Source organism: Cinclus cinclus, chromosome Z, assembly GCF_963662255.1.
Source record: "Cinclus cinclus chromosome Z, bCinCin1.1, whole genome shotgun sequence".
NCBI classification, from domain to species: Eukaryota; Metazoa; Chordata; class Aves; order Passeriformes; family Cinclidae; genus Cinclus; species Cinclus cinclus.
In genome coordinates this window covers 56087234-56109130 of record NC_085084.1, presented here as the reverse complement: position 1 = coordinate 56109130, position 21897 = coordinate 56087234, and the positions used below count along the sequence as shown (strand labels likewise).

General features: G+C 34.8%; 1 protein-coding gene across 1 annotated transcript in view; it reads right to left on the bottom strand.

The window, feature by feature from the left end:
- PTPRD (protein tyrosine phosphatase receptor type D) overlaps nucleotides 1-21897 on the bottom strand; it is a 225125-nt gene that overhangs the window by 64239 nt on the left and 138989 nt on the right. The window contains exons 20-22 of the mRNA XM_062513752.1: nucleotides 19093-19104; nucleotides 16664-16776; nucleotides 6851-6948 (exon numbers count right to left, since the gene is read on the bottom strand). Of these exons, the coding sequence (XP_062369736.1) occupies nucleotides 6851-6948; nucleotides 16664-16776; nucleotides 19093-19104 (223 nt within the window). The remainder of the gene's footprint in view (nucleotides 1-6850; nucleotides 6949-16663; nucleotides 16777-19092; nucleotides 19105-21897) is intronic.

Here is a 21897-nt window from a genome sequence, read left to right as displayed (position 1 = left end):
TGTGCCTGCCTGCTCTGGAGCACTGCTCTTCTGAGGGTCACTACAGCAGCAAATTAGAAGCCAGCAGTTTTATGTTTCTGTGGAATGTAGAATTGGTATATACTACACATCTTTCCCAAGCCAGGAAGGCGGAGGAAGCATTTTCAAACACTGCAGGTGCAGCATTTGTGGGTTGAATTAAATAACCAATGACTACTGCTTCCCAGAGAAATCTAAGACCATGTTGGCAAAGTAGAATGAAAAATAAAATTTGGAGAGCATGTCAATGCAAACAGACTTGGAACAACTGGGAAAGGTACACAGCTAAGCAGAGAAATTAGAAGTTTGACCTTCTTTTACCAATGTCAGCAACTGTGAGGAAGATTTCATACCATAGCTGATGAATCTCTATTAGAGTGCTACTGTATTATGCAGGAAACTTCCTAATAGAATGAGATTTACATACTGCATTATTACCAAATTGTGAATGCTAGATGCATGAAGATTAATTCATGATCAGGGCAATTTGCCAACTGGAATTGAGTTTCTTTTTAAATTAAGATGGAGATTTTCCCATTACACTGTAAAGGGTATAATTTTCAAGAATATGGGGGGGAAACCTCCACATATGGCTAAAACTTCTTTTGAACTCAAATATGTGTTTGAGTTCTGGTCCTTAACACAGTTAGAAATGCAGATTAGCCATTTTCTGTTAATTCTCAAAGGGAAGAGACCAAACTGTTCAAGAGAAACAAAAAATATAAAAAGTTTTTTTCCAAAAGCTTCTGTAAATTTCCCTTAAGAAAAAAAAAAAAAGGTATTTTCTTCACAGTAACAAGCTAATATTCCTATGACTAAATGAAATTATGCAAAACCTGATTCCAGTGGAATCCAACAAGTTATAGAAGCACACAACTAAAGAAAATTTAGAGAGGAAAATAAGCATTATTTGAAAACATTCTTGAAGGAGACTATTTTAAAAAGTAATAAAATCCCTACTTTTAAAAAATTAATCATATTGGTTTGTATTTCTTTACTACCAGTCTTAAACATCATCTGTTTATTTCCTACGTGCAATTAAAGTAGTTTGACCATGATATTATAAACAGTTGTAATGGAAATAATTTTGTGTTGAAAGCTGGGGATTACAGTCAACTTCAGGTAGAAAATAAATATCAGGAGCAGATGAATATCTGAATAATGAAAAAGCTTGCTTTGTTCAAATATTTTTGTGGTTAAAGCTTCCTGCTCTTTTGTTTTATACAGTTATGAAATGCAACAGGTCTTATAAACTAAACTTTATAATTGCCTATACAGGAGATACTATGCCACTTTAAATTTCAAGGAAAAAGTAGAGGAGTGAAATTCTTCATTGATTCCTCCATTTTTCTCTAGAAGCCTCTAAAATTATTACAAATTACTATTTCTAAGAAGCTCCTGCAAAACTCAGTTTTATCTAGAACGACCTAGTTAGTTCGTCCTTGAATAAATTTTTCTTGCTTCAAATGCACTACTTTTCTCCTTCTAGATGTATCATTGCTTTCGATTGAGCAAAGCAAATCTGATATTTATTACAGAATAGAATCATAGAATTATTAGGGTTGGAAAATACCTCTAAGATCATTGAGTCCAACCTTTGACTGACCACCAGCACTCCAACCATACCACTAAATCCCACACCCAGCTGTTTCTTGAACACCTTGAGTCACAGTGATTCTACCACCTCCCTCCATTCCCATGCTTTCAGTGCAAAATTCTTCCTGATGTCCAACCTGAACCTCCCCTGGCACATTTCCTCTTGTCCTGTCACTTGTTGCCTGGGAGAAGAGGCCAAACCCCCACCTGGCCACAACTTCTTTCAGGTAGTTATTTGACTAACTAAACTATGTCTGTGAAACTCCAAGGCAAAAAACCAGTAGGTATCAGACCAACATCCTAATATGTAACACCAGCTTTCTTTCATTTGATTAATTATATAAGCATAAACAAATGTTGTTATCCCAATGAAGCATTTACAGCACAAAGGAAGGAGATAATACCCCGCACTAAATCTTGACTAACAGGACTTCCAATTCTTGCACCATGTCTTTAAAATTCTCTACCATAACTATACTGCTGGCTTGGATACTACCCTAGGTGTAACTAAACACCAAACAACCTAGGTGAAAGCAAGTATATCTGCTATTAATAGGAAGACAATTTTCCATCATTCACTAACTATGCTAATTGTTTCTCAATAAATGGAAAACATCCTATGAAAGTAAAGTTGGAAAATCTCAAAAAATTATGTTTGTAACATTAGAAAGAGGAAACCATTATAAGGAAAAGTAATAAAACCAGATTTTTGCTGAGAAAAAAATTGATTTTTCCACATGAGTCACTATTATCTATAATGATATAGCAGTTGAGTGCAGCCATTTCTTTGATAGATATTCATTCCATGGATTATCTGTTCTTCCTGGACTTCTAAAATGTATTACACTGATAGTAAGTTTTATATGTACTTCTACTATATAAGTTTTACTGTGTTTTAGTATCCAGTGTTTATGTTGTTGCTGATACAAAAAGACAAATATAACATATTCAGTAAGCTGTGTTCCTATCACAAATCCTTCCAACTGATTCTGAAAAGGTACAATAAAAAAAAAAGTCAGAATATGTTTTCCAGTACTCAGTTTTAAAGCACAACTGGCTGCAATTTACAGAAAGAAACCTCATGAGAGAAAACATTAAATTATATACAACTTGTAACATTTGTTAGCCAGTGCATACATACACATTCACAGTAAATCATACAGTAACTTACAGAGTCTAATGGTATACATTTTGTGTTGTTGTGACAGATTCTCCTGCAAAAATAGCACGAATCTGAATCCACTTCCTTAGGGGTGTAAAGCTCTATGTACAGACCTCAGAAAAGCAATGTTGAATTATTTTACAAAAGTCTCAGAAATCTGCTTTGCAGGAATAGATTATCTGTTCTGTCTTATAGGAGGAAATGACTTTACAAATACATCACAGAGTAGGGAGAACATTACTGGTTTTATTGAGTTTATATCCATGACCACTTTTTATTTTTAAATTCTGAAGTCTCAGGTAAGGAGATACAATATAAAGGTCAGTATCTTATAAACACAGATTTTTGCTTAGCAACTGTCAAGTCTATATTGACCCTTGCATTACATAAAAATCCCACTAAAATTGCCAAAGTCTGAAAAAACTTCCCAATCCTGCCTTCAAATTAGAGAACAGAAAAGAACTGTGTGACATTAATGATATATGATGTCAACAGAGTAAACCATTCTGTTTAGGCTTGGGGCTTGTGAGCTAACAAAAAAAAAATAATAAATTATTATGAAAAAATTATTTTGAAGTAGAAATAAACCTCATTGAGGAGTCATAACTCTATCTATGTGTTAGCACTACAGAAACAGTTTATGCAACACATGAATTTTAAGTTTATGTGAATCTTGCCACAGTAATAATCCTTGAGGTTTGGCCCCTGTTGTACCACAGAATACAGTATTCAAGGTGAATTTGTGAGAGAAGCACAATGGAAGAAATCTCTGTTGTTCTGCTGATATGCTGTAAGAGCTGGGATAGGAGATGACCTGAAGAAGACACTATAGAATAGTTCCTTGAAGACTTGTAGAAGTAGGAACTTGTCCAGCTGATGACACTGAGCCTTACATTATATAGCTAGAAGGTGCTCTACACTGGAGAATACACTGTTTTTAAGAGGCAGGGAGGTTTGTCTGTCTGAGGAGAAAGTGTAAACAGGAAGGAAGTTCTATTGTTCCAAAAGGAATAAACCAAACTTGTATTGACTTTTGATCAGAAATTCTGATGAAAAGAAAGTGGATCGAACATGTGCAAGAATGGAAGAGGAGAAAGTATTCAGACATTTCTTAGAAAATGAGAAGATGTGTTTGAGTGGTGAAACTAATAATTCTTTTGAAGTGGCAACCGAAGTAGGTTGTGCTAAAAAAAGTAATTTAAACATTCTTTTGAAATGGAGCTAGAAGATGAATGGAGATAGAAGGAAGAGAAGTCAGAATCTACCAGAAAACCACCAACACATATTTTACTTTATGGTGTCCCGAAGTTGCCATAACAGTTACTGTATAAAATGAATACATCTTTGAAGAAGTTCACCTATGCAATGCAAACAATTCCACAAAAAGTAAAATAAAATAATTGCCAACAAGGAAAATGTATTATTTAATAAAAAACAAAATCATCAGTGGTAATTCATGAAAACTCTTTGCTTCCCTAAACAGGAATTAATTGGAGGATTTTGTTGGTATCAATAAAGGTCAGTAGTTTTGTGCTGCATGTTACACCTTGAACTTTTGAATATGAGAAGTATCTTTTTCCTTCTGTCTCACCAGTTCTAACATTATATGAAGTGATAATGACTGAACTGTTACCATCTGTACCTCTTTCTGCCTTGCAATCAGATGAAAAAAGACTGTTTAAAGGATGCTAGTGAGAACGGCTGCTGAAGTAGAAGGTCCCAATCCCTGACCACAAATATACCCACCACTTCCTGTTGCTGGCATTAGAGCTTAAGCAGACGTGTGGTGAGCTAGTTTAGGGAACTGATCCAATTGAAAATAGCAAAGAAAAATAAAACAATTAGTTTTCAGCTGAATCTATTTCCTGAGATAATCCTTGAACAGCTGCACATGTGCTACTGCCAAGACTGGCACAAGAGAGACAACAGGAATGCAGAGCCAAGACACAGAGATGACTTACAGTGATCATGAAACTGCAGCTTTAGTCCACTGCCTAGCCTAGACCATGAAACCAAAAAAACAGTCCTTTTCACTAATTCTATTTCAAAATGGATGAATCTTGGACTAGATGGAACAAAGTAGTATCCCTAAAGCTGTAATTTCAAAGATAAATGTTGAACCTTCTTGGGCAAAGCAATATGAATGAAGCTTGATGTTGACCCACAGTTGGCCATATTCTAATCTTGAATGTCTGACCATTCTGCTCCAGATGTTACATTTTGTAACGCTAAAACAAAACAAAACAAAACAAAAAAAAACCAAAAAACCTACCAAAAAACCCCCACCAAACAAATGAAAGAAAAAAAAAGAATGTGAAAGTTGTCCTGCTTACAGAGACTAGAGAAGCTTCTGCACAAGAAGAAACTAAGAATTAAATGGTTATTATATCTTTCAATATTGGTTACAAATTATCAAGATTACACTATCAAGATGATTTTACTTACTTAAGTAAGAAAGAGATAATACAAAACACCAAAACTTCTATTACAGCATAAGAAAACCATGTCACCTCTCCACCAAGTTCAAGAAGAACATCTGAACTGTTTATTTGTATATAAATTATACTATATTTTATGACTTGTAAATGACTTGGGAGTTTTCTACACAGAAAAGATAATCAATTTGCCCAAGTACAACAGGAAATTTGTACCAAATTTATATCTTATATAGTGGTGAAGATTGTGTGACATAAATTTCCTGTCCCGATTATTTATATGCTACAATCTTCATAATTAAGAACACAGGGTTTACATATAGAAAAATGAGGAGATTCTCCCACAGTTTTTGTGACTGCAACAGTAAACAGCTATAATAAGTTAGTCTTCAACAAATATATTTCCAGGAATTTTTGAAATTATATTTTCCTTTTAAGATCTAATGAGATTATTTCTTAAAGCAGTCTTAAGGACATTCTGAATAATCATTAAATTAAATAATAAGCAATTGTAGTTCTTTATCATAGTATTTACTATTAATTTTTAACGTCTTCTGTCAAGACTTTTTAAAATACAATGGAAATGTATAGGGTTTCCACGTACCCTGCAGTAACATATTACTATGAAATTAAGATATGAAAGTCATCTTGAGTGGTTTTTTTTGAATGGCCAGTATCCATGTGAACTTTCAAATGCAACTAATGTGAGGTCCCTAAAAAAATAAGGGCAATGCAGGCTTTTACTCCACCATGCTGACAAAGTGTTGGAGGATCTTAAGCAAGGATTAGTGACACAACAGACCATAAAGAAAATACTGTGTCAGTGATCCTTCTGGGAGCTGTTAATCCTTGGATCACTGACATGATCACCTATAGCTGATCTATAGAAGCAGTTATTTACTGTTGGTTCAGTGCATACTTGATCCATATTTTTCTGACATAGACAATATTTAGATATTAAAGTAATAGCTATAATTTACCAGGTTTAATGGATGGCTCCCTATGTCACTTTAGCCACAAATTAGTGACCTTAAAGGCTGTTACTCTCTACTATCACAATACCTATATAACCCACAGGTTACTGATAAGGTGTCTGGCAAATGATTACCATCTTCCAGTTAAATTCTTTCATGCTCTTCTAGACCATCATTCACAATTTATCAAAGTGGTACTGTTGACAGGAGGAAAATGCAATGTCCTGAAGCTGCTACATTAAAAGAGACACCAAGCACTTGCAAACCCTTTTATCTCATGTAAAACTTAAAGTAGTGGACTGAACCTTCTTTGGAGCTTTTGTTGTATGTGCCCCTGTCAACATTATATGGGACATTTAAAAAATAATCTAAGGATCTTTAAACTGCAGGAAAGAGAGACATTTGTGTATATTAAAACAAGTCTATGCTGTATCATTCACACATTACTTCAAGTATGTGTCCATGGAATCTGCCTGACATGTATCCTTGCTAGAAAAGAACAGGATTTTATGAGCAAAGGAGCCACCTCACCAATGTAGTGATTTTACACTATTTTTATCATGGCTTTAATATCATACAAACCTGGCACCACATCAGAGAGAAGTCCTGGGAATCACCAAGCATGATATTTAAAACCTGAACTGCAAAGAAGTGGGGAAAATTACCTCATACTCCTGTGAGAACTTCAAATTGTCATTTGCTTTCAATCTTTCAATGTGATCTGCAAGTTCCAAGATAGGTATTGGGGGATGGCTGGCCATACCTGTTGAACAAGAAAGAAGACAAAATTTAAAGTAAACTGCAGTGATGGCATTGCTCTAAAATTTAGAAAATGCAGTTGTTAGAACGTCTACAAATGTGTAAGTAGTAAAGATGTCATATGTGAGAGAAGCAGGCAAATAGTTTGGTTACTCAAAGCAGGACATGCTCTGCATAGATGAGCTCTGAAGCCAAATTAAAAGAAGTCACCAAACTTATTCCCAAAGCTAACACTCCTAGTGTAGAAGAAAGAACTACGGTCACATGAGCTAATGAGTTTAGCTAGGCATGGAAAAATGAGACAGTTAGACCTGATGTTGACCTCTGCTTTGAGTAATGACTCTTAATGTCATTTCAAACTCTTTCTACCACAATGCATGAAATGAAAACTCTATTGAATTAGATGAGGAAATGTGAGCTGAGAAACAGACACTGAAAGAGCCCTAAAGGGGAAACAATAGTGTTTTGACAGAAAACAAAGTGACTTATGCATAATCAAGAAAAACGAACTTGAATAATGAAGGTTACCAGGGTAACCAAAGACACCTAAACCTGCAAAGGAAATGGTACAAAAAAAGAAACCTAAAGCAACATAAAATGAACTTATAAAATAAAGCATAAAATAATGAAATGGAAAGACTGAAGATTACTATTAATAATAAGAAGAATAATGATATTACTAATGCATCAAGGTATAGAAACTGACTGTGTACTCTTAATTCGAAATACTTAAGTATTTTACAGAATTCTGAGGTGACTGACATGCAGCTATGAATGACTAGAACAACATGCATCACTGATTTAAGACAACAGTCACTTAAGACAACATTAGACATAAGACAATTTGAACTTCAAAAATGTTTTCACTAGTAGCAGATTGTAGAGGCAGGGGTTGTACTGTTTGGCTGGACACACATGCTGACTGCACTAGTACCTTAAAATATGCTTAATCTGAAACCCCATTTATCAACCCCTAAAAGTACCTACAATCTACTTCAGGTGTAAACATCTTTGTCCAGTGATGGAGATACTAAGTGAAAAAGAAGAGCTTGGAACTGAAGTACAGATGGGTGTGTAAGGTGGTAGAGGGACAGCAAGGCAAAAAAAAAAAAAAAACAAAAAAAAAAAACCACAAAAAACCAGGAAAGATGTGGGGTCAACTAGAACAATCTGCCAGCTTAAGATTTGACAGGCAAAATTTTGTGACCATATTTATTTCAAGCTATTAGTCTTCATGAGCTTTCTCCAAAATGCGTACATTCTTCATACTTTATACTACCACACCTAAAATGAAAGTGAGGTTTCAATAGCTTGGGAAGAAACCAGAGCTGGCAAGAAAAAGTTAAGCTAGTGAACCCCAGGATCTCTTGAAATTAGAAAGGGAAAACACTGATGGCTCGAGGGGGCTCAAGCTGGAAGGCATGTCGCACAATGCAGTTTGCTTTGTCACCGTGACTTTCAAGAGCATGCCTAAGACAGTTGACTTGCATTTCCTTTAAACATAGCTGAAAATGACCATGTGGCTACAACACAGTCACACTATAGTATGTGTTTTAATTATTTTAATTTTGTTTCTAATTCTTGTTTTCTTTTGGATTCTTTGACATTTCAAGCATCCTAATTGACTCCAAAATAATGTTCAGCAGCACTGGCCCTAATTCTTCTGACCCTATATACATATTTTAGGGAATCTTCATAGCACATCTGTGATGGTAAGACTTTAAGGCAAGTTGTCAGTCAACTAACAAAGCAGAATATTCAGGTCAGTGTGGAGATTCCTTAAAAATTGCAATTAAAAAAATTAGTCTCTAAGGACTAATTTATTTGCTGCAGCTCTGCTTCTCTCCCATTTTCTTACAAATTTTACTTAGGACTTGGCTACTTTCAAAACGAGTGTGGGTGACAGTCATCTAATAATTAGACGGATTGATCCAGATCAAGCACCCCTATGGAAAATATGTGGGTGAAAAGGCACAAGAGAACTCTAGATTGATCCAGAAATGGAGGTGGACTGATGTACATCTAAAACAGTGCTTGAACAGAGAAAATAACAGAGACAAAGATGTTTAGACCTTTTCGAGCGAATCGTGGGAGAGAGTTATTATCATATAAGGACTGAGTGGTAGTTTGGCTAGAGAGGGAGGACACAGAGCCAATCAGGGAGGCGTAGGGGACTGAATTACTGCTCAAAGCTGTAAAAAGTAAAAGCCAATCGGAAATGGGAAACAATTAGTAACAGCAGTAGACCATCATAATCAATCAATCTTGTACATACAGGCACTTCAGACATGCACAAAACAGCGTCTGGTAACTCAACTAAGATATTTAAGGGTGCAGTTACCCTACTGTAAATATAAAGGTCATAAACCCAGTGAGTATGAGACTCACTCATCACACAAAGAACCTGACTAAATCATCAGCATCATGAACACAAATCATAATAATTAACTTACTTCGAAGGAATATTTTTCTAAAGATGCTGAACACCCATTCTTTTTTAAAATTATTTTTGTTTATATGCTTCCCTATAGGACACTTGACATTTCCAAAGGGAGATTTCATATTAAACACTTTGTGCAAATAAGAAATTTGAAGGTAAATTTTCTAAGGCAAAAAGAGGAACTACTTACAACTTCAGAAAATGATAAATTTTAACTGCATTTAAACCCTTCCTCTATGTCTCATTTTCAGCAATTACACTTTGAATAAATTTCCTCAAATAATATTTGGCAGTTAGCTTATGAAGTAATTGCATTTGGTCTGTTTTCATATTATTAAATATATAAAGTGCACTCCACTGATATGATAGAAGTAGCTATTTTAAAAAGAACTGCTGTAGGTCTTTTGTTATGTAATCAGTCTGTGAATCATAACAGAATATGCTATGAATGAGCATCCTAAGATGTCATCACACCTCATGCAAAAGCACGAGGCTTCTATTGAGCAGGTGTAGAACTTGACTTAAAAGATCCCACTTAAAATACAGCTAAACTCACTTCTTTTTGTGGTTACAAATAAGAGCATACACTTATTTGATGACACACTCCCACACCAATCAACATATGTCATGACAACACAAAAACTTAAAGACAAAATACAGGTAAATTACAACAGATCCCATGACATGCTAAAAAGTCAAAAGAAATACCATGCTGATAACATGCTTTCAAACTCCCTTTTAAAAAGGTATCTTTTTTTCCCTTTTTTTTTTAAAAAAAAAGACATGAAAACACCTGAAAACAACAGGAAAAGAGAATCCCCAAAACCACCACATGCAAAACACAATTAAAATGGTACCCATTAAAAAATTTTATTTCCAGATTTGGTAGAAGATTGCCAAATGTAATTGATCTTATGCAGTGTAGTACTAACCCCTTATACATGAATTAAATAACAATGTATAGTTTGACTACAGTGTGGTGTTTTTCTCTGGTTAATCTGTGGTAAATACATCATTAAAGAGCATGAAGTAATATTTGTGCCACAATGTCAATGAAAAATCTGAGAGAGCAAGGTCAGAAATCATCTGCATATTAACAGACATTAAACCTGTTAATTATATTCCTTTATCCCAGCTAATCAAGTGGGTGTTTTAGGCTTGTCATTAGTGCGTTAAATTGGGATTTTGTTTGTTAGGGTTTTATGATAAGGGCTTTTAGAAACATTTATGAAACACGTATTTATTTACCAGTGTGGAACTGTAGGTTGACACAGCCACAATAAACAAGAACAAAGTTAGAAAGTAAAGAGCAAATCTGCTAGTATACAGACTACAATCTACATGAAATGAAAATGTGACACGATTGTCACAGAAATTCCTTTAGGAAATGAGTGGTACTTTAGGTCCACACTGACTTAATTTTCTGTGACTTTAAAAACTCCTCATTTTTATTTAATAACACAGAACACTCTTCTACACACCAATCTATGTTGTTTAAGATATCCCTTTATAGAAAAAGGAAGGAATCAGTACCAGTGATTGTTGAGACTTATCCTTATCAAAAATATAGAAAAAAAACACCTACTTTAAATTCAGACATGGAAAATGGGAAAAAGTAAGGATGACCCTGACTCAGTAGGAATTCAGCATTCATGAATATTTATCAGGAATGCCTTTAGTACATGAAAAAAAATTACTGTTACTTTAAAATTCATTTTCACAGAGCCAGAGCTAGGACAGAGCATGAAATTACAACGACAAATTTAAAAGACAATCTCTAGAGATACGTATAATTCTGCAACAGCTATTCTAAAACAATTGCAAATGCATATATAATATTGCAAAATTATGCCACTTTTATTCCAGAATATTTTTATTTTCTTCAAAACTTGATCAGTTTTTCTGGAATGAAAACTGTTTCTCTTTTTCTGTAATGAAGACTGAGCTTTAAAAAGGAGCCTTAGGATCTCCATAGCCTTATAGCAGAAGCATCACCTCTAAGTGATGTGTAGAAGTCACCTACAGGGAGAAAAGGGGAAACCTAATTTTCAGATCCTGATCTAAAATTGTCAAACACAGTAAGACATCACAAAAACTGTGGTCTTAAAATACAGGAGGAAAAAATGGCATAACTCTTGTGAAGAGTTTTCAACTTCATCTCCTATCTAAGCAGATTCTGGGTTCCTCCATGTTTTAAAGCAACAAAGTGGGATATCAGACAAGTGCCACTTGCATTGGAAGCAGTACCTCTCTTAGGTGCCTGAATCCTTCATGTGAGACATGTTCACATGAAGAGCTACATGCATGATGGCTCCCTATGAGAAAGCATTTTAGTTTGTTTTTGCCATAGAATACAGTAAGCACAGTATTTCCTTTAGCATTGTCATGATTCTCATAAACAGATGTTGAGTGGATAAAGAAACTTCTGTGCAAAGAAACTTCTGCTGTCTTGCAAAGCAGGTAACTAAATCCAGACGTCACTTTTTGCACCTATTTTTTATTTGCACACTTTTCCTCTGAACACATTATGCTTTTTCTGCTTTATCATGGAAATAAGTTTGTGGAAATTCCTTAGCAACTCAGGGAATAAGTGAGCACTTATCTAATTTAAAAAAAAGTCTTTAGCTTAGAGCTGTAATAACTCTATTTATTTTTCTTGTATTTCAAAGCATCTTATTTAGTTCATAAGATATAATGAGATAATTGTTTAATTGGCACCCAATTACAAAAATTACTTATAAGTGTGACACATTTTATAGTTAAATGAGGATAAAAAATCAGTCACTTTTGAGGCATGACTCAATTTGGTTCTCTGACTGATTGGCAGATTGAAGTCTGCCTGAGCCTTGGATCTCTCAGAACCCACTCAAACTACTTAATTTCAGTTAATTTTCCTCTGCACAGCTGGGTTGCCTTATTTGATGAAATCTTTTGTGAGGCTTAATTATTACCCCTTCTTTACCTTAACTCTCCTATGTGGTATAGAGACCTCTAAAATTTGTGTGCCAGGTTAATGATTTGAATTCTGTGTTTCAAAGGAAATTTGTAGAAAGGTAAGAATGTGATAGGCTTTTCTTCAGCTATTCTAGTTAGGGAAGAATAACAGACTTAAAAATGAAATCCTACTGAGAGATTGAGTATTTTCATATTTACTCAAAGAGAACTTGGCACTGCTGTGACCCACTCACTGGCATATGGTCTTATCTAACACATACACATTTTTGGATAACACACACGGACCTGGGATCTTGTTCTCAGATACAGAACTGTGGGCTATTCTAAATGTCAAGGCAGAGTGTGAAATTTATCTATGGAGTTACTCCATCCAATGAGGAGGGAAGCCAGAAATAAATTTGATCTTTTCTAAACAAGGTAATATAGGAAACTTTAGGTTAGAACTCTACATCTCTTCAGATTATTGAAGAATGTAGACAATAAAAAGTGACAGGAAAGCAAGACATTTCCTGCGCAGGTGGTTTAGACTGTGAAATTTTATAACATCTTCATGTGGACTGAAAATTTTATGACAAATACAACATATTTGTGCTAAAATGATTCTCTAAATAACACCAAAGACAAAATATTGCTTCCTCTTATTTTGCGTCAAAAATCTATGCCAAATCACCTGGATTGGGAGTAATTTAAAATTATGGTTAGAAATTAAAATTTACCCCAAGGACTTAGCTTTCAAAATATTTTAATATCTGGTATCTGTTGATATCTGTATCTGATCAGGTCTTTCCCTATACAAAATATATAATTAATAGCATTTTTGGAATGTGGCTGTTTAGGAATCTTTTAAAGTACTAAAGTTTATGACAACCCATAATTTTATAGAAGTGTCTCATTCACCTCCCCAAGTGAAAATCTGCCAATGTCGAAGTAATTTAGAATTTTTTTCTCTAACACTACTACATTATGGATTCATTGGAAAATTTTTTTACTCTCTCACTGAAACCATTTGGTCTCCCTGGAAAGTTCCAAGCAAACTGTCAATGCTTTGTCATCCAAAAAACCAAATCATTAGAATAGCAACTATGTCAAATCATCTACCTTGATGCACTTGTACTGAAAGTACATTCACCACTCAGTCCTTTGTATTATCTGTAGGCAATGCTGAGAAATCCCTCATTTTATGAGTGTGACAGTAGATATTTCAGTAAAAGGAACTCAATACAAAACCACATCAGCCCTACCCTCCTTCCCTCAGTCTCCTCTGCAGTACCCCTCTATCTAGTTCTGCTACATTGCAGAAAATAAAGCCCATATATTTGAAAGTGAAAGAACAAAAAACCCAACACATAAAGCTGACATCCTGAATATACAGCCCTTCTGTCTCTGTTTTCGTCTTACAAAAAAATTTATTGCATGTTATTTTGATTGTGTGTTGCTGGTTGGAAGATGGGTAAATATTCCAGTAGAACCTAAACAACTTAAGTTAAATTTAGTCAGATTTTAATGACATGGTAGCCCTAACTGAAATTAATGTGAGTTAAGTGAAATTCTGCTTTTACTAACAAAAGAACTGTACCTTGATTTCACCGTGACTGTTTACATATTAAGAACACGCTATTTAGCAAGTGTAACAGAGTAAGACAAATCTACTGAGGTAAGATTTTTTCTCTTTGATATTAGATTGTATGTTGAGTAGTATAATGGCCTGACCTGTGTCTAGGCATCTTAAGAGGTACAATTATAGGAAAAATATTATAATTTTATGTACTGTATTTTTAATAATAATGGTAATACTGCGATCTGTGGAAAGGATTATAGCAAAGGAGTTCCTCTGCTATACAGACAGCAGATACTCTCCTCACTATCTTCACAGAAAACTACAAACTTCACAGATAATCTATAACTCAGCAAGTACACTTTGAATCCTCTCCAGTTCTTTTCAGATCAATGAGGTGGAATTACAGGGTCTACAAATGCCACAAATCCTGCCATTTCTTAATAACTTTACCTTCTCAATGTAAATGAAGAATTAATTGCAATGAATTAATTTTATATGTTAGCACTTGGCAGCAGGGTTTTTTTCCCCTCATATTTAATTTTAATTATGATGAATACTAAATAGATAGGTAAGATTACATATCTAAATAAATAGTGCAGAAAATTAGTCTTATATATCTATTTATTATTCCATTATTTATTGGATAAAAAGAGAAACATAGTGACGATTGATGAGGTAAAGGCTGAGGTGATTAATGCCTTCTTTGCCTAAATTTTTAATAGCAATATCAACTATTGTGTGGGTATCTAGCCCCTTCAGCTGGAAGACAAAGATGGGGAGCAGAATGAAGTCCCCCTGATCCTGGAAAAAGTGATCAGTGACCTGCTACACCACTTAGATATACACAGCTGTGTGGAACTGGATGGGATACACCCAAGGGTAGCACAGGAGTTGATTAAAGTACTCATGGAGCCTCCCTCCCTCATGCACCAGCAGTCCTGCCTAACTGGGGAAGTTCTAGTTGACGGGAGGTTTCTTTCCAAATAGGACTTCTATCAACAAGAAGGGCAGGAAGGAGGATCCAGGAAACTACAGGCCTGTCAGTCTGGTGTTGTTGCTGGGGAAGTTCATCAAGCAGATCATCCTAGACTGTTCCAGCAATAGTGTGGCCACCAGGACCAGGGCAGGGATTGTGGCCCTGTACTCAGCACTGCGGAGGCCACACCTCAAATCCTGTGTTCAGGTCAGAGTTAATGATTTTAGAGATCTTTTCCAAACAAAACAATATAGTAAGTCATTTATCCATTACATAACTATATGCAAACAATTACTGGTTTTAGGCATAAGCTAGACTTTAAGAACAATATCTTTTTTCCTCATGTTTCAAAGACTTGTACGTGTATTTCTTTTGCTGTCAAATCTTTTAAAACTTTTACAGAAGTGCCAAGTAACCGATGAAAACTTCACCCAGAAATAACGACCCCGCACTGAAATTGTAACCTTGGAAAGACACTGAATAAAAACTTTCAGTTATTTGCATTTTCTGCATTTAAATGCATTTCTATGGTAGATGGGTCCCAGAGCATGTCAACAAGATTCCCACACACTAAGATGAAATTAAATTAGAAGATATGTTCATAAAACACACCTGATTTGCCCCAGCTGCTAGGAACAATGTACTGGAACAGACCAAAAAAACAAGGCTGGAGAAAAACTCAAGCCTCCAGACTCTTCCCTTTCTACTTCTGCCATGTGATGAAGTGTGTGTCTTCAGCCACATTCATTACTCTGCAGATGCACTCCTTCTGGGGCAACATCACCTCCCTACAGTCACTGTTTAGAAGATCAGGAACGAGATTTGTGTGTTCACCTAACCCTTTAATAGTATTTACCATGACAACTTCAGCAGCTAATCCTCAGTATCTCAAGCACTTAATTTCCTGCTGCTATGAACTTGAATTCACTTCCTTTTTTACTTAATGTAGTAAGTTTGACAAAAACATGAAGCTCATGAAGATTCAGCACCTAATTAGCATCAGATTCCATAAATATATTGTAGTAGAAAACAAGTCTACTGGGACATAACTTAATCAAAACAAAACCAATTTAAGAAAAGTTGACTCCTGCAAAGGTGGTAAAATACTATTTTAAATATTTTTCTCTTGGTGCTTCTTGGCTATCAGATTAAAGAACTTTAAGAAAACAGTGTTTAATTAAAAAAATAATTAAGTACTTGAGAGTGTGTTGCTTCTGACCTCAAAACTACTGACATATTAATATCCTCCTTGACCATAACATACAGACTTTTTTCCAATGGCAAGACCATTTAGCTAGTTATGTATTTCTCTTCTGTACTGTACATTTGCAAACCAGTGGAACTCACAATGATGTTAATATATTATGTGATTATGCAACAGATAAAAGGGAAGCTTATTTATAAAGAAGTGTCCATAAAAATATCATTAATAAACAGAGGGATGCACATTTCCCAGTAATATTTTCTAGAATTGTTAGGTTTAAGTTGGAATTTTAACACATAAAACACATCCATAGAGCATACGTGTCTTTGGGCTCTTTTTTACAAAACTTCATTTATTTTTTTTTTTTTCCAAGCAGGCTTTTCTTTTAAATAAATAAATTACATAATTATTTCCAAAGCTAACAAAGAAACATATTTTGCAGCAAAAAACAACAATGACAACAAAAAAACACCACCCAAATCCTCAATCAAAATACATATTTTCAAACAATCTGTCTTTCTTTTCTGTAATAGCATCAATAATAAGCCAGAGATCCCAGAGATCTCAGTGAGTTATTGTCTCTTACCCGGAGTTTGAAAGTTAAGGCGTCGCAGCTCCACTGGATCTGTGGGATGGTGAGAGGGGACCTCCTTGCTGTTGGGTATGCTGCTCTTTCTAGAATCAGATTCAGCCCTCTTCCTGCATGGAGAAGATGAATACACACAAACAGAAGATGGACGTGTTAGCTTCAGAAAGGTGCCTGAGTGTTTAGCAATATATTCTGAAGGTAAGACATTTATTTCTGAAAAAACATTTGATCTGGTACAAAGGTAATATAATTATGTGTGGTGGGTAGGGTACCTACAATTTGCTGCGGTAAAATGGTCAGAGAGGAAATAGCTGCATTCTGCCCTAAACTGATCTTTCAGAACATCCTTCAGGTCATCCTAACACTTTACTCTTATAACATTACGTGTATAAAAATTCAGACAATTCTCCTATTTTAAATGCTATCTAGCTATCCCTTTATAAAAAAACAGCCAACTCTTGAGCTAGACCACCCCAAGTTAATGTCATGAAATATTTCTTATTTTGTACACAGAGCTCTACATTGTTATAAAAAAATAACTTGCATTTTTTAGGCATTTTTAATATGAGGAAGAACAGTACAAAAAACACTTATTTGAGAAGGCATCTATTCCTTTCACTTTCTAGGATGTAAGAATTTGCTCTGTTTCCTCTTATCTCCATAACAGCTGAAATATATAATTTTCAAATGTCTTATCAGGTCTACATATTCAAGGCTTAGATCTGTATGAATATTTCTAAACAAATTAAGACTTTCACTGCAAAGGAAGGAAAATTTTAAAAATTGAGAGAAGGAAAGAGGAAAAAAGAAGAAAGTTGTCATTCCCTTTCTCTACAAAAAAGCAGAATCCATGTGTGTTCTCACTGACATTTTTGTTAAAACTGACTCCCATTATCTGCATGTATCATTATCTGAAGTAAAACATGGAGAATCATATTATGTGAAGAGTAGCTACCACTCTGCATTTTTATTCAGACAGTGGAATCTTTCTTCAATAGTTATCTGTGGGGTTCTGAATGAAAACACAATGTGGCTGATATTTTTTACATAATATAAAATGAAGAAGCAAAGGAAGAGTTATGTTGTGAAAACAGAACTGAGATTACTTTAAAGGTAATGATATCAGAATGCTTTCCAGGTCCCCACTATTTATGTTAGCATAACACTATCTTTTTCCTAATTGACTCACAATGTGACAATGATAAATCTGTTATTACCCCAGTCAATTTCTTGCTGCTTTTGAAATAGTGAAGATCAGGTGACAAACAGTGAGATTTCGAAAGTTATGCAAAATATCAAACAGCAAAACCATTGCATGAATTTTTGAGTCACTAATCCTATGGTTTTATTGAAAAAAATAAAGACATTTTATTGTAAAATCACTTCACCTGTTCTCCAGCAAATACTTAACATATGTATTAGCTTCTCTTTATTGAAGTAACAAAAATTTAAATCTGATTATTCTGTTTTTAGGCTTTTAAAAATAAAATTAGTATTTATATCAAAACTCATTTGAGATTCTTTTGTTTGGACTATTCCAAACTCCTAACACTAGGAGCACTATGCCCTGGTGCTCTTTCTTCTTACTACAGATGTGTGATGTACAGTCTTTTAACCTGTATTTCCTTCTCTTTTACTCTAGGAATCTAAAGACTCCTTAAGGTTCTGGAACTGTCCAAGACAAGCTTCATTTAACATTTTTCCACTTGAAAGTTAGTACCAGGCTGCAATTTCATATTAATCTCATAAAACTACTAAAATATCTTCTAATCATGTATCTGAATATTTTTGAATACTTTTAGAATAACAGAAGGGTGTATTATGCATTATTAATTGGAGGAATATTCAATTTTTTTTAATCTCTCCCACCTATAGAAGACATCACAATTGTTCCAGATTATGCAATGATTCTTAGATAGGTAGGGGGAAAATTCCACAAAGGACAAATTATATCACTGTATCATTTTCATTTGTAAACTGTCATTCTACAGTTTATGTATATGGGACATTATGAAGATTCAGAACAGCTAATGCCATAACTACAACCATGGAGTCCTTCAAGAACATTGGTTATTGCATACATACACTGCTTAGACAGTGTTAAGCACAGTTTAAACATAACAATTTTAGTTATGTCACTAAAACACGAATAAAACCACAGAAGCATTGTTGAGATAGTATATCTCTTGAAAATTCACCCCATGAAGACACAAAAAAACCTCAGTGAAGCTTTGCTGCTTGATTACTTTACTTCACAGTGCTGTAAATAACAGCAAATTTTGCAGTTGCGCTCATATTGATAGACTGCTGCCTGCATTCACTTAAGATTGACAGATACTTTGTCTTAGATCATTATCATGATGACTTTTTTCTCTTATTTCTCCTTTTCTGTATTAAATGAAGAGTGATTATTTTTCACTTCTCACCTGTCAGGTTTACTGCTCCATTTTAATGCAGCAAGGAGGGAAGAAAAGGTGAAATGTTAGTTGACCAGCAGCACAGAGAATAAGCATGAAAGATAAAAGAGATAAAATAAATTTTGATTTACAATAAAGATATGTGACTAAACCAAATTCAGAAATGACAGCTCATCAAAATATTCAATAGAATATTGAATAGAATTAATGGAGGACACAGGGTCATGTAAAATGTGAATTTTTCTATTGAAAAGTACACCTCTTTTAAACACTATCTGCCAAGAAATTAGACTTCAGATTTTAGCCAGTGAGATTAATGGAGAATGGGGGTTTAATTTGAGCTGTGAAAGTAATGTTAACATTACATTGAAAAATTATGTCTCACTGAGATGTAGCTCCCTCTTACTTTCTAGAGAGAAGAGAGATGAAAAGAGAGAAGAAAAATTAAAGTGAAGAGCAGACTAGAATGGAAAGGAGAGAAAGGGAGAAGAGGAAGAGAAATGGAAGTGATGAACAAGGTTAAATATATGAGACACATAAGATTTGCACTAAATTTAAAAAGATAATTAAAAGAAATAAAATAATACTAAAATTATTTAAAAAAACAGGTAATAAAATAACAAGAATTTTTTAAGAGTAACCTGGAAAGCAAGAGAACCATAAATCTTTTTCCCATGAAGTATTACACGCCTTTTAAATTTGGATTGAATGTCATGTACTAGAGGTCTACAGTGATCTGTACAGATCTGTAGTGATCTATGATCTATAAAGTTTAGGCAAACAGGAAAAATTATTTACTATCTCTCACCAGCTATTATACACACACACACACACACACACACACACACACACACACACACACACACACACACACACTCACACACTACAACTGCAATTTTTATCCTGTATGTTGCTCATAATAAACAGGGGTTCTACAAACATTTTGGTAGCCTGTACTCTGCAATGAATAGATTACACACATTATGAGAAAGTTCTTAAAATTTTTCGTCATCACTTAAGATTATCCATTTTCCTGATTTACATTTCTGTACTTTTTGTTTTTTTGACATACAGGGTTTTTTTTCTTAGAAGCATATTTCTTCTTATAGCTCAAGATTCAGCAGGGAACCAGCAGTTCAAAGGATATGATTCTGCTCCTCTACTCCACATTGGTGGGAACCCAGCTGGAGTGCTGCATCCAGTGCTGAAGTCATCAGTACAAAAAAGACACGGATGCGGGAGAGATCATGGGAGACCTTACTGCAGCCTTCTGGTACCTAAAGGGACTTATATGATAGCTGGGGACAGGCTTTTATAGTAGAGCCCATAATGACAGGACAGGGGGTAATGGTTTTAAAGTAATACAGGGTAGATTCAGACTAGCCAGAAGGAAGAATTTTTTTAAGATGAAGGCTATGAAGCACTAATTAAATAGATTCCCCAGAGAGGCGGTGGATGCCCTGTCCCTGGATACTTTCAAGGCCTGTGGATGGGGCTCTGAGAAATCTGACCTAGCAGAGAATGTCCCTGTTTATTGCAGGGGGTTGGACTAGATGATCTCCAAAGGTCCCTTCCAACCCAAACTAATCTATGATGTTATCATTCAGACTGCCAGAGTTAATATGTTCAAAAGATTTAAGTTTAGGCCACAGCCTTCTGAATCTAATAAAAAAGCTACACTTTACAAAAGCAAACATCTGATGCAAAGTCTGTCTCATGCTCTTCATCATTAGAAATCTGAAATTGTGATTTCTTTAAACTGTGAGGAATAGCCACATAAATTCACTTGTTAAAAAAAAAAATAAACTCAAAACCCAAGAATGAGATGACAGGATGCTTCATGGGGTCATTCAATTTTCTTTCTACTTTGTCCATTTCAGAGAAACACCACACAATTTCTAGAGGTCTTTAACATTCACTAAGTGAGCTCCTAATCAACCAAATCCTATGTAACTGAATATGTATCAAACACATAAAATATATGTAAACTGTGACTCAAGCAGACCTCCTAAAGGTTAGGCATTTCCTCTAGTGCATACACCATCTATCTATCTAGGTTTGCTTTTATTTGATATTTTGGATATAAACATTATTGTACTGAATAAGATACTCCATCTCTGAGCAACAAAAAAGATTTATTTTCTTGTCAATGAGAAAATGGCCAGAAAGGAAGTGAGATTTATCTAATTTACTTGGATCTCTCGATTTGATTATTTATAAAGTTTAATAAATGGAAAGATCTGCTCCAAAAATAGGTGTCTCCCTTTACTATGACTGCAGGGTGTTTTCACTGCTGCAAAAACAGAGAACATTGAACTAGTTAATGGACAAGTCAGTTACATTTGCCAAGACGCAGTCAACTGTAAGTCAGGAAAAAATAGTTTCTACTGTAAAGATAGTCGAATATGGGAACAAGTTGCACAGAAAGGTACTGTGTTTCCATTCTTAGCTATACAACACTATTCTGGCTATCCCTCTGAGCAAACTGCTGCAGGTGGCCACGCTCTGAAAAGGGCTGAGATGAGGCGCACTCCAGAGGCGTGGCCCTTTGAATCCGGGAGCTCTTCTGCAGACAGTATATAAACTGACCTCATCTGTGTTGGCTATTATACTGATCGTATGTCTATGTCTGATGACAAGAAAAGGTAGTCTTCAATATTATTGTCATCTATTACTGTTACTTACTAAGCTGTGATGACCTTTTGGCTATATTCTAATATACGATCAAAAAACCTGTCTACGAAGTATCTTTGCTTTCAATTTTACAAAATAAATTCAAAGGTAATAATCTTTAGACAACTTAACAACAAATAA